The following is a 13163-nucleotide window of genomic DNA, read 5'->3' as shown; positions in this document are numbered from 1 at the left end:
TATTTTACAGACCGCCATCATATAACTGGATTATTGCTGAGTGCGGCGTTAGGCAACAAACAAACAAAACAAAACGTCTAGTCTGCGAAAGAGATACATCATATGAAAGTACAGATCGCGGATGCGCTTGGGAAATTCGAAATATCCCTGCTAGCCAATATGGATAATAATTTTGTAGTTCACGGTTGTGATTAAATTACACGTGGGCGTACAAGTTCTACTACACCAAATCAGAACTGGTTGTGACAGTGCGGTTTTCGTAGGAGCACACAATGCAGATCAAGAGACATCTGCAGGCTGTGATTGGATGATAGTGTGTAAGATTTTTATGTCTTTTAAATGTACATCCATCCAGCAATTAAAACTGCCCATATTTTTCAATATTTGGCGCTGACTTTTTTAACAAGATGACTTGTGCTTTATGTGAGCACAGATATTTTCAAGTAGGCGACATTTGGTGCGGAACTGGGGTTGGCGTGTTCAGCTTCCTGTACTCGGAAAAGGAGCTGACTAACCTAGCCAAAATTTGTGTTTTTATTGCAGCTTTAAGGCCAGACTGTGCATATATGTAAATGTAATGGCTGTTGAATGCCTAGTTATTTTTAAAAAAAATATAACGTTACTATAGAAGTCTATGGGAAAACATTTGGTTGTGTGTAACCTGTAGACAGCTGAATGTGACGAGAGCGGCTGCGGGATTCTGCCCTGAGATATACCATTGACATTCCCTGCAGTCTTACCATGTAGAAATAGATAGCTGCTATATCCCGGAACTCCAGAGCAGCCCCGTTTGAAGTGAAAATGGACTAAGTTCTACCCCTGTGCTCCATTGTGTAATTTCCTGTTACGATTATCGTTGGTGTACTTTGGCATCAAGAGAATTAAAAGATGAAACGGCAATATGTTGACACATGGATTCAAAACAAGTGAGCGAACGAACTGGAAGGGTACACACTAAACGTATACGTTTGTTCTACATTTGTGAATACATTTGGGGTGAGTGGACGGTTTCGCGGCGTTGTGCAATTCTTCAGCATGATTCACGGCGACTAAAGATTCGAGTTCTGTCCACATGACACCCATGTCTCCCTTTTGGGATTCCGGGTCAGAAAAGATCCTAGTCGCTATCTTTATTTCCCTGTGGGGATTCGAAATCCTTATCTTCCTGTAGGGATTCCGGGTCAGAATAAATCCCTAGTTTCTATCCTTGTCTTCCTGTGGGAATTCGTGGGGCTATTCAAAGCTTGATGTACATCGTGTTTTGTTTGTTTGTCGTTTAACGCCGCACTCAGCAATATTCCAGCCACATGACGGCGGTCTGTATATAATCGAGTTTGGACCAGACAATCCAGTGATGGACATCAGGAGCATCGATCCACGCATGGGTTGCTGTAGACCTTTTCTACCCCGGATCTTCACGGGGGGAGACAGGCATGGGTTGCTAAAGACCTATTCTACCCCGGATCTTCACGGAGGGAGGCAAGCATGGGTTTCTGAAGACCTATTCTACCCCGGATCTTCACGGGGGGAGACAAGCATGGGTTGCTGAAGACCTATTCTACCCCGGATCTTCACGGGGTAAGACAAGCATGGGTTGCTGAAGACCTATTCTACCCCGGATCTTCACGGGGTAAGACAAGCATGGGTTGCTGACGACCTATTCTACCTCGGATCGTCACGGGTGGAGACAAGCATGGGTAGCTGAAGACCTATTCTACCCCAGATCTTCACGGGGTAAGACAAGCATGGGTTGCTGACGACCTGTTCTACCCCGGATCTTCACGGGGGGAGACAAGCATGGGTTGCTGAAGACCTGTTCTACCCCGGATCTTCACGGGGTAAGACAAGCATGGGTTGCTGAAGACCTGTTCTACCCCGGATCTTCACGGGGGGAGACAAGCATGGGTTGCTGAAGACCTATTCTACCCCGGATCTTCACGGGGTAAGACAAGCATGGGTTGCTGAAGACCTGTTTTACCCCGGATCTTCACGGGGGGAGACAAGCATGGGTTGCTGAAGACCTATTCTACCCCGGATCTTCACGGGGTAAGACAAGCATGGGTTGCTGAAGACCTATTCTACCCCGGATCTTCACGGGGTAAGACAAGCATGGGTTGCTGAAGACCTGTTCTACCCCGGATCTTCACGGGGGGAGACAAGCATGGGTTGCTGAAGACCTGTTCTACCCCGGATCTTCACGGGGGGAGACAAGCATGGGTTGCTGAAGACCTGTTCTATCCCGGATCTTCACGGGGGGAGACAAGCATGGGTTGCTGAAGACCTGTTCTACCCCGGATCTTCACGGGGGGAGACAAGCATGGGTTGCTGAAGACCTGTTCTACCCCGGATCTTCACGGGGTAAGACAAGCATGGGTTGCTGAAGACCTGTTCTACCCCGGATCTTCACGGAGGGAGACAAGCATGGGTTGCTGAAGACCTATTCTACCCCGGATCTTCACGGGTCGTACATCGTATACATGTACACTGTGTTAGTGAGTGAGTCAGATTTTGCGCCGCTTTTTTCAGAAATCTCAGACGGGAGATACCAGAGCATGGGTTTCACACATTGTACCCATCTTGGGAATCGAACCCGTGCCATCGACGCGGCACGTGAAGGCTTTAACCACTAGGCTACCCACGGCCGCCATACCACTGCGTGATTAATGCTGTAATGTAATACGTTTCACGAATGACAACTAGCTAATACAATCATTATGCTGATATAAATCGTACAAAAAAGAATAACGATTTTAACGATTACAGCTATAAAACCTTGCCTTCTTAATAACCACAGACATTGTACCGTTCACTTACTGTTCCCCGTCATGTTCTCTTCAAGAACAGGAACACATCAATGCACAAGCGATGCTCGTTAATCTTGGCACTTATTCATCAAGATAAAAGTCACGCTGACATTTGTGTACGTAAAAAGACATAAACTCGCACAACATTGATCGGCGTGGTATCGGTGTCTCTTGAACGTCAAAGTACCTGGGATTGCATTGGCCGCTGCGAGACAGATGAGGAAGGCATCACATTGAAGGTCTCGATGAAGATAATCGACAAATACATCACACTTCATCATCCCGCGCGGCACGCACCTAAAGGCTAAGGCAGCCAACCAGGACGTTATCACGGAAACAGACGTAAGATAGCGATACTCATGCTACCTATGATCAATCGGGTTGTACTTCTCGATACATATAGGACAGAGGCCTAGCAGGTAGTGCGTATTGGGATAAGGTCGGGTTGGGATAAGGTTGGGTTCTACTCCGCAGTGATCAGGTGATTCCCATAATTTGCATTTTGCCGCGTATGTTGATGTGTAAGCCAATGTGATGTCCGTTAAAAACGATTCTTTATCATAACGTACAAGATATATACATCGGCACACTTATACTTCCTTAATCCTGGTCGCATCCCCCCCCCCCCCCCCCCCCCCCCATGTAATCGTACCGATTATCAATTGTCTGGATTAACGAATCATGGGTTCAGATAATAATAATGTATTTTATATACAATAAACTACGGTTATAACGAACACGGTTATAACGAACAAACGGATATAACGAACTAACTTTTTAGTCCCGACTAAATGCTGTAGTTATGCTGTGTATATGCTTATAACGAATTAAGGTTATAACGAACAAAAATTAGTAGTCCCTTTGAGTTCGTTATAACCGTAGTTTACTGTATAGACATTTTCAACTGTCCGAAACGGAACGTGATCTCGGCACGTTTTAGAAATTAATAAATGAGACACGCACAGTATCGGTCACATTGTTGATGTGCTTTGCGAGTATTGTTTTTAAAAACCAATGTACTCAGAAAGAAGTGTTATCAAAATTGTATTTGTGCGTACTGACCATTCGGCTAACACCATCCTTCTCTCCCAATCACCCCATCTCAACTTTCGTCGTATATATATGTATATATATAGATTAGAATGAGTGAGTGACTTGCAAGCCTAACGGGCGAACGCTTAAACCACTTGGCCATACCCTGATCTATATGCGCGGTGTGACGTGTGATGTCACACATCGCGATCCCGTGGGTCATCGAGCACACATTGCATGTGAATCTCCCCTTGAATGGCCCTTCCGGTTGTCTCCGTACACCCGCGCAACACGGAACACGGTCATATAGTTGAATGTACGTATGTATTATGTTGGCCTGCATAGATGGAAAATACAGTCACGTATGCTCTACCGTGGAAGTAATATTGACTCATATCCTCGGCGATGAGACGAATTAAGGGCCTAGGAAAGGCAAAGTTTGAATGTTTACTCGCCTGACCAGAGAGATATATATTTAACACTTTTGTAACAAAAATATATGTATCGTTACTACGAACATTCACAATAATAACAAGACATCCAGGCATTTATCTATAGATAGAGTTAAAACCTATCCCGTATTCAATGCAGTACGCATGTATGTACGCAGAGTTAATATAGAAATACTAGGAAAGGGAGTAGACACACTATTGTTGGTGTGAATTGAGGTTTTGTGTAAAGTCGTAAGCGTTCGAACACATACAGTCGCACATGCCTCAATATACACACCAGAAACCAGGCCATATCTCAACATCACCGCTGTGATCATGACGAGTCGGCACGTGCTGCTATTGACAAGGCCGAATACAAACCAACCCGGAAGTAACATAGTCAAGAATGTATGTTCATAACATTCACTCAAACCAATATGAAATCAACTTACCTTGATATCTTGAGGAATCAGAACTTAATTAGACAAAGTAACACGCATTTGCATGCATTTAGGTGTAGCAAACAATTTCCGATGTTTACACCGTTTTTGATTGGTTACAATTGGACCAATCAGCGACCTTACATCCTGTATAAGTAGTTGAGTAACTCGACGCGGAAACACACTCGCGATGGCGCGGCCGATCATAGAAGCTATTCGCACAGGGGATGTAGCTCTGGCGAAAAAGCTGTTACAGTCGCAGAAATATGGATGTTTAGATTGTCAAACATCGCGGAGAGATGGAACTGCCCTATTTTGGGCGGCGTGTCGAGGTCTTATAGAACTGGTTGAGTTGCTTCTTACAAGCAATGCGAGCGTGAATGCGTCCACTGGGTACGGAGCGACTCCCCTCCATGCGGCCGCAGATGCTGGAAGAGTGCAAGTTATCAGGTGAGCAGTTGGATCGATAACAACAGTATCTTCATTGGCCAAGTTACACTTGGTATTGTGTACAACTAATGTGCCCCATTTTGCACTATTTGTTTTTTGATATAGGTATCGTTAGTTTCATTTGGTGTGATTTTGAGTCAATTTTCTGCAGATGCATTCATTTATTTGCAATAATTCGAAATGAAATTATTTTGAGTGATGAGAGTGCAAAGTTATTTATTTCACATAGCTAAAGAGAGAACAATTCGTGTCGTGTGATTACTTTGTGAATTTCTTTATATTTGTGCTACTGCACACTAGTGAATCTCACATCTTTATGTATATGTATGTACTATGGCTAGGACGGGTAACTCGGGTACTTGGGTCGGGTCGGGTCGGGTGGGTACTGAGTAGGACCCGGGTACCTATAGGACCTCCCGGACCCGTGGTTAGCCACATGATATATTGTTCAATGACAAAAAGTATCAAAAATTCTATGTTTAAACTACATGTCACTAATGTTCACAGTTCTTCCTGACAACTACGCCCATTCCTTCTGACTTTTAGATGTTTAAATTAAAATATAACTTCAGTCAACTTCAGTGTAAACACAAGATCGTTTCATACATGTATCTAAAAATATTTTATCAGAGCTACGGTCAAACTTTTCCCAATCGGACAGTTTGAGACCTACCACGGGTACTCGGGTAGGGTCGGGTAATAGGGGGTTGGGTACCCGGGTAGTAAATCTGGACTCGTCCCAGCCCTAGTATGTACATTCATATATATATAATATATAATTAAAATAATATATATTTAAAACTTGAAACAAAATTACACGCTAAAACTTTCTACAACATGTAACATACATATCAGCATTCCTCCTAATCATACGAATGAAACATGTTGGTTTAAGTATTGAGAATAGTGCAGATTGTCAGACTTAGCAGACTTTGGGCACTGCATATGTTTGACTACATAACTATGGTAGGGGAGAGAGATCTGTTTTTTTCCCCCAAATTCAATTTTTTGCGGTAAAAACTTGATTGCATAATTTAGCTTAAAATTGTTCTCTCGACGGCCTAAAATGGGGGCGTAGGTCCCCAAATTATAGTTAGGCACCTATGTTCAGAGATGAAGTGTAACTTCTTAAAAGATTGACCCGCCCTCGGAATGTTAAACAGCCGGGTCCTTAGTGCATATGTGTGTGTCTGGCCACAATGGTTGTGTTGTGACCCGTGGACACAGGTATGTCGGTGAGTGGCATTAAGGACACGTAGCTAGCCTCGTCTACCGACAAGGTCTCCCAGCTATGTCTATATCATGAGTGTTGACTGACAGGTGTCAGACATAACCCAAGTGTGTATGATATATAACATGCCAAGTAGAGTGTCAAGGAAACGGGCGAATATCACCTTGAGAACATTAGCATGTCGCTATTCACGAGTGATATTCACAGTTATTTGTCGTGTTTATGTACATATAAAGACAGCGTCTCTCTATGTAATTATGCAAATGTATGTACTGGGATATTTAAGCTTGTTTGGGTTTACATCGAAATATATTTTTCGCAATAGTGAGTGAGAATGGTTTTACGCCGCTTTTAGCAATACTCCAGCAATATCACTGCGGGGGACATCAGATATGGGCTTCACACATTGTACTCATGTCAGGAATCGAACCCGGGTTTTCGGCGTGACGAGCGAACGCTTTAACCACTAGGCTACCCGACCGCCCCTTTTCGCAATAAGATGGAGAAACACACACACACACACACACACACACACACACACTCACACACTCACACACACTCATACATACGCACAATCATACACACTCACGCAGACATACACACACACACACAGTCACTCATACATGCGCACAAAATCATACACACTCACGCAGACACACACACAGACACACACACACACACACACACACAAACTCACATATACGCACAAGAACAAACATATGCATACATTTTGGAATTATGAAACAAAACTTTCTCCATTCTTGAGTAAGGTTAGAATGAGATACAAAAAGACATACACTGAAATAATGTCAACATAGATGTTTACACTTCATATGCACATAGCAAGTGAGGGCTTAAGTATATATGTGAATAACTGCATGACATGTACATATGAATTTGCCTGGCTCCAAGCAGCTTGTCACCTACAGTGTAAACATGTTATCAACTACGATCAACTATCGACTACGATTGAGACACAGAGATCCAAATAACCCGAATAGACAGTCACGTGAACACTTAATGACAGTCAGAGTATGAACTAAACAAAAATATAAATATATAATTATATTAATATCAAGTGGAAAACATAAGTGTTTTTTATCTTTAATAAGTGTTGTTTTCTTTGACAGGTTGCTGGTGAAGAATGGAGCGAATGTGAACTCGTTAACTCAGAGTGGAGACACGCCCTGCCACCTGGCGGCGTACCGCGGATATAGCCATGCCGTGCAAGTTCTGGTTGAAGAGGGCGCAAATCTTAACACGCGCAACCGGAAGTGTCATCGCCCTGTGGACGAGGCCGAGGCAAATAGCCATTTCCAGATAGTGGAGTATTTAACAGCGGTTTCTAGCGCATGTAAGTTGATATCGTGACTTTCATTGTGTGAATCGTTAAATATAAGTAGACAATGTTTTCCATGTTTATTAAATTCTCAGGATGATTTCAGATAATTTATTCTTTCGTATTGATCGACACTTATTGGCCGTAAGCATAGCTCAAGGCCGCACTTCGCTGCACAAAGGTGTGTCCCTTTGTCGTGCTAGGATCCGATGATCGACAGTTCGAATCCCACATTCGCTGTGGTTATAATCCTCATATATCACTATACCAGTACTCGTTGATTCGTGAACTGAATAAAGTTGATTGAATACTGTGTTAGAACCGATTCTCTTGCTAACACACAAAATTAATGTCCCATATGATCTCTTTCAGTTCACTGTAGAGGCCATGAATCCGACATGAGCGTTCCAGGGTCACCAGTGTATACCCGCTCTCACCAAAGAGTTGCATTCAGGGAATGTAACTCCTCCCCAGTGCTCCCAACAGAAACTGTGTTATCTCCCCCTAAGGACCATCACCACGTACATTTTAACCACGCCCCTGGCGTGTCGAGTTACATGAACATTGCCTCAACAACAGACAGCGTGTATTTGTCTAAGTGCCATGGTGTGAATGATCTGTCTATTGATACAGAAAGCGTATCCAACGCTTCCCAAATAAGTTATTTTAATATACCTTTATACGACTGAGCTAGGACCAATCCTCTCTTAGGGAAGTGCGCCAAAGGGGATATGGCTTGATATATATCTGAGTACAAAGGGCTACTAAGCCTTGTTTAGAATGGCAATTGAAATACATTTATATGTGTGTGGTATGATGCTAAGACACTCGGCCCATGTATTCTAGAACAAGTACAGCATTAGAGAAAAGTCAACTGACTGTTGCAACGCCTTTGGAAAGAACGACCCTTCCGGGTGAACAAGGGTAGAAGAGAAGACACACGTTGATTATAAGACTCCTTACTGGTAATGTGGCTGTGATTAAATGACCCAGAGAACACGATGTGAACGATGACAAAGATGACAACGGTGACCAAAAAAACAAACTCAATGTATTTCCTGACTGAGATCATGGTTGCACCTGTCAGAGATCGGGGTATCCCAATGCTGAGATAGGGGTATATCACCTGTATGAGAACAGGGTGTTTCCTGACTGATATCTTGGATGAGATCAGGATATTACTGGACAAAGATCGGGGTATTTCTGGTTGAGTTCAGAGTATCCCTGGTTGACATCGTTGATCCTAAGCTAAGCTCGGGAATGTCCTGGATGAGATTTTGTTTTGTTTTAAGTGTGCCTGTGTCCTATTTGCCAAATAGACTTCACAATTGTTTAGATTTGCAGTAAGTCTTGTAATATAGATCTGTTTTATCGTAAATGTATTGCTTAAAAATCGGGTGTTATTTGTGTGAATGTTCATGTTTTACTTATTGATGGCTTGTTTCTTTGTTTGTTGGTTTGTTGTTTAACGACGCGCTCTGCAATATTCCAGCTATATTATGGTGGTATGTAAACAATCGGGACCGGACAATCCAGTAACTGACATCATGAGCATCGATCCACGCAAATGGGATACGATAATATGCATGAACGGAGTCAGCGAGCCTGACCACCCGATCCCGTTAGTCGCCTAACATAGTTTGTCATTTAGTTATTTCTTGCTGTGGTTCTTGTCCCACGACTGCGTTTCATTTGTCAGTTTTAAGAACAAATTCCAGAACACGTATTGCCAAAACATTACAGTGCATTGACGTCGTGTTATGATTATAATGATATGACATTTGGATATGTTAACAACAAACGATCTGAACATGTATTGGAGGTGTTTACATCCTTAATACATTTTCCAATACAAAAAAACAACCGAATGTCATATTTAATACTGAAACATCAATTAATTGATTCGATTCACCTTTGAAAATTATTTCTCGTATTATTCTACAAGATCCTATATTTCCATCCTCCGATGAAATGCAAGCAGGCGTTATCGGCGCCGCCTTGAACACGGGTAGTTCCCGGGTGAATGGTTAATGTTGCGCCTCTGCTAGGCAGTGCAAACTTGTAAATGTTGTCCTTGACCGTGTTCAGTGTTCAATAACATTCATGTATGTAGTATGTTGCGGATTCATTCTCACGACAACATGGTATTACACAACGTCACTCGCTCACTGCATATAGCTCATCGTTAACGTTATTTATTGGTATCGGCCATGACACTTTCCGTATTTTGTGTCGTGTGCTGTCGTGTGTATTGATGGCGGTTCGTGTTCCCAGGGTAAATGCATTCAAGTTGCCCATGTCTTTCAAAGTATTGCTGTTGATGTTTATTAAAGTTGTTGTTATGATTTCGGAGTTGATGTTGTTGCTTTATCAGAAATGAAAAGAGGACGAAGTTTGTACTTTAGGATTGACTCTGTGTTTTGTTCGGTTCATTGAGTTATAAATCTCATTGGAGCGAATAAAACACACAGTCAATCCTTATAATACAATTCGACAACGAAAACATGTGTTATCAACAATAGTTTAACCCAAAACAGTTGCATCTATGAATGCAGTAAAATATCAGAAAATTGGTAAACATTCCTGGCGTAGGAATACATATATTATGGCGTGGTAATATCAGGTGATTGTTTGATTTGTGTACTTATATAACTTAACACGCCTCCAAAGAAAGAAGCCAATCAACAGAGAATAACATCAAACAAAGGTCATAGGACCTGGAGGTGAGAAGAAAAAACTGCAACCCATTCGTCACCACTCGCCCCTTTCCGTAACCTGCAAGAAGACTCGTCCCCCTATCGATGAATGTTATGTGCGAAAATACGACAAACCAACCTGAATGCGCGTATGATTTAAAATTCTTCGTCAAAGAATCCCTCGGAAATAATTTTTGATTTTACATATGTCTTTCATCTAAAAATATACCAAAGACACAGTTAAATGTGTTCAATCATACTGTATAATTCCACACGTCCCGATGTGCTTTAAATTGCATCTGAAAAATATATAATATATTGGGAAAATGTGTGAACGATTACGCAATGAGTTGACAGTGTGTTTTAGGTATGCCCGTTTGCGCTAAGACGGAACCCGGTCGCAAAAATGGCCACGAGAGGGGCACGAGTCGCTATTCGGCTTGTCCCGGAATAACACGAGTTGGTCACGAATGACTGCAACCGTGACGAAGCGGAAGAAATAAAGGTCATGGGTAAAGCGGTTGTTTCAGATGGCATGGTCAGTAACCGTAACATAAATTTCCTGAAAACTGGGAGACAGTGGAAAATGCGAGTTGGAAATGAAACCTGTAGACATGACAATTTGTGGGACTGAGGTTGCATGGGGCCGGTTTTGTGCAGTGTGGAAGACGGCAGAGTTGGTCGCACTTCTTTGGCCTGTCGGGGTAGTCCTGCACCATGACCGTGGAATATATTTATTTTATGAAAAAAATAATAATCTAGATATGCATACAAAAGCAAGTCTAGCCAGCTCAAGCTAGCTCTATTCCACAATCAGCATGCATAGGGATTTTTTTTATTTTTAGAGTCAAGAAGGATATTGTGTAATATAAGATTTCAGAGACTAAATGTTAGTCTACTGTCGGGGCTGTGATGTCATTTGTGTTGTGTTTTTAGAATGCTTGATACCGAAAATAGCACAAAAATGTTATTAGGCCTGATAACGTATCATGATACAGGTGAGAAGGAAGGGACTATAACTGGGATTCCCTGACATTCCGTAGTGATTAAAGTAGTCCGCTTCGGTGGGCGTGGCTTAATATTTTTTACATTCATTGGGAAATAAGTGAAACATCATGCGACCAATTCAGCTAATCAGCATGCAGGAATTACAATGAACGCAGTGTTCAATGTTCTACTTGTAACGAAGGACGTGTACTCTGAGATTGATTCAGTTTGTTCCACTCCTAGGGCTCCCTTTCAAACCCGAAAGTTTGTTCGTTATTTTACGCCGCACTCAGCATTTACCTGTAAATAATCAAGCCTGAACCAGACAATCCAGTGATTGACATCATGAGCATCATACACCAACCAATTAGTCGCCTCTTACAACAGGCATGGGTTGCTGAAGATCAATTTTAACCCGGATCTTCACCGAAAGCCATGGTCTTAATGACACTATTAAATCTGCAGTCGGCATAAAATCAAGTGGCAAACAGACCACGCGCAAGGATACAAGATATGTTTTACTCTACGTATTTGAGTAGGAACTGTTTCCGCGACTCTGTTCTAGGGCTATCTATCGTCACCTTGACCTTCACCATGGCCGTTGCGCCAGGTAAGACAGGGCAATGTCATGCTCACCTGCGAACACCTGCCGTCATAACTATACAATAATGCCATGGTGTAGTCTCATATGGAGATTGTTAACCCAGTTTGAGTATGTTCCTCCCGTGACTGCGTTGTGACAATGAAATACTGAATACCCTGAAGCAATGTTCTGCTGAAGCCCCGTTATAGAATGGAACGAAGCTGCTATTCCAGAAGTGGGACGACAAATGTAGTTTCGTGTTTGCACAATCTTAAAAAATGTAAACAAAAGTATCAAACAATATATAGGGTCACGAAGATTCTTTGTCATACATTTCGATATGATTATATACAAAATCAACTTTAACCAAACATATTCTTAAAAAACGAGGAGACCGCTGTTGGAGGCGAAAGAATACACGCTGGTCAAGTAACAAAAATGGCGCTTTGCAAAATGAACAGTCTCGATTGAGTTAAATGAGAAATTAACAGTTTATAACGAAACATTTTCGACAGAATAACAAGCGGCAATAGGTGATATTAACTCCATGAACGACCATCTGTAATTATTTTGCCTTGTCTATGTGGAACTAACGTAAATTGGAAGTCAACAGTTTGTGCACGGGCTTGACACTTACGATAAAGGGAGACAATTTAAGGGGGGTAACTCTTGTATGACAATAGTTCCGTCAGAGTGTTATGTTCACTGTAATGAAATATCAAGAGTTATGTTAACTGCAATGAAAGTATCACTTTTCTCAACTTCAGAAAACACTTACACTGAAGTGTATAATAAATAGCAGCCCGTCGTTAGAGAAAAGCGGAATGCTAGTTTCAGTGGCCCGTAGATTAATGATAACACGCGCGCATTTTTATGTTAATTCTATCCATTTAAGCTGTAATACTTGTTTAAACGTTCACATTTAGTCCATAATATATTCCATTGTTAACGTTTGTATTTACATTAAAGCGCTGAACCGGAAACATGTACTAATCCTGTAATGTATACCGGTCGTAAATGTTTGTTTTCATTTTGACATGACATGTGACATAAAGATACCAGACAGCGTAAACTTTCGGCCGTATAGTTTAGTTGCCGTATACGGTGTCATATTAGATTAGCAGAAAAATATTGGGCGTGGCGTGAACTAATAATATGTCCCTTGACGTC

At 42.0% G+C, this 13163-nt stretch overlaps 1 protein-coding gene across 1 annotated transcript; it reads left to right on the top strand.

Annotated features, from left to right (window-relative positions):
* The first annotated feature begins 4883 nt into the window (after nucleotides 1-4883).
* On the top strand, nucleotides 4884-10076 carry LOC139444890 (protein fem-1 homolog B-like). Its single transcript, XM_071225895.1, has 3 exons — nucleotides 4884-5157; nucleotides 7519-7742; nucleotides 8100-10076. Exons 1-3 carry the CDS (start codon nucleotides 4898-4900, stop codon nucleotides 8414-8416), a joined length of 801 nt encoding a protein of 266 aa, XP_071081996.1. The 5' UTR covers nucleotides 4884-4897; the 3' UTR covers nucleotides 8417-10076.
* Nucleotides 10077-13163: the final 3087 nt, after the last annotated feature.

This window comes from Haliotis cracherodii, unplaced genomic scaffold (assembly GCF_022045235.1).
Source record: "Haliotis cracherodii isolate W230 unplaced genomic scaffold, xgHalCrac1.p SCAF_6, whole genome shotgun sequence".
Classification (NCBI taxonomy): Eukaryota; Metazoa; Mollusca; class Gastropoda; order Lepetellida; family Haliotidae; genus Haliotis; species Haliotis cracherodii.
The sequence above is the reverse complement of the archived record's forward strand: the minus strand, read 5'-3'. Positions and strand labels throughout refer to the sequence as shown.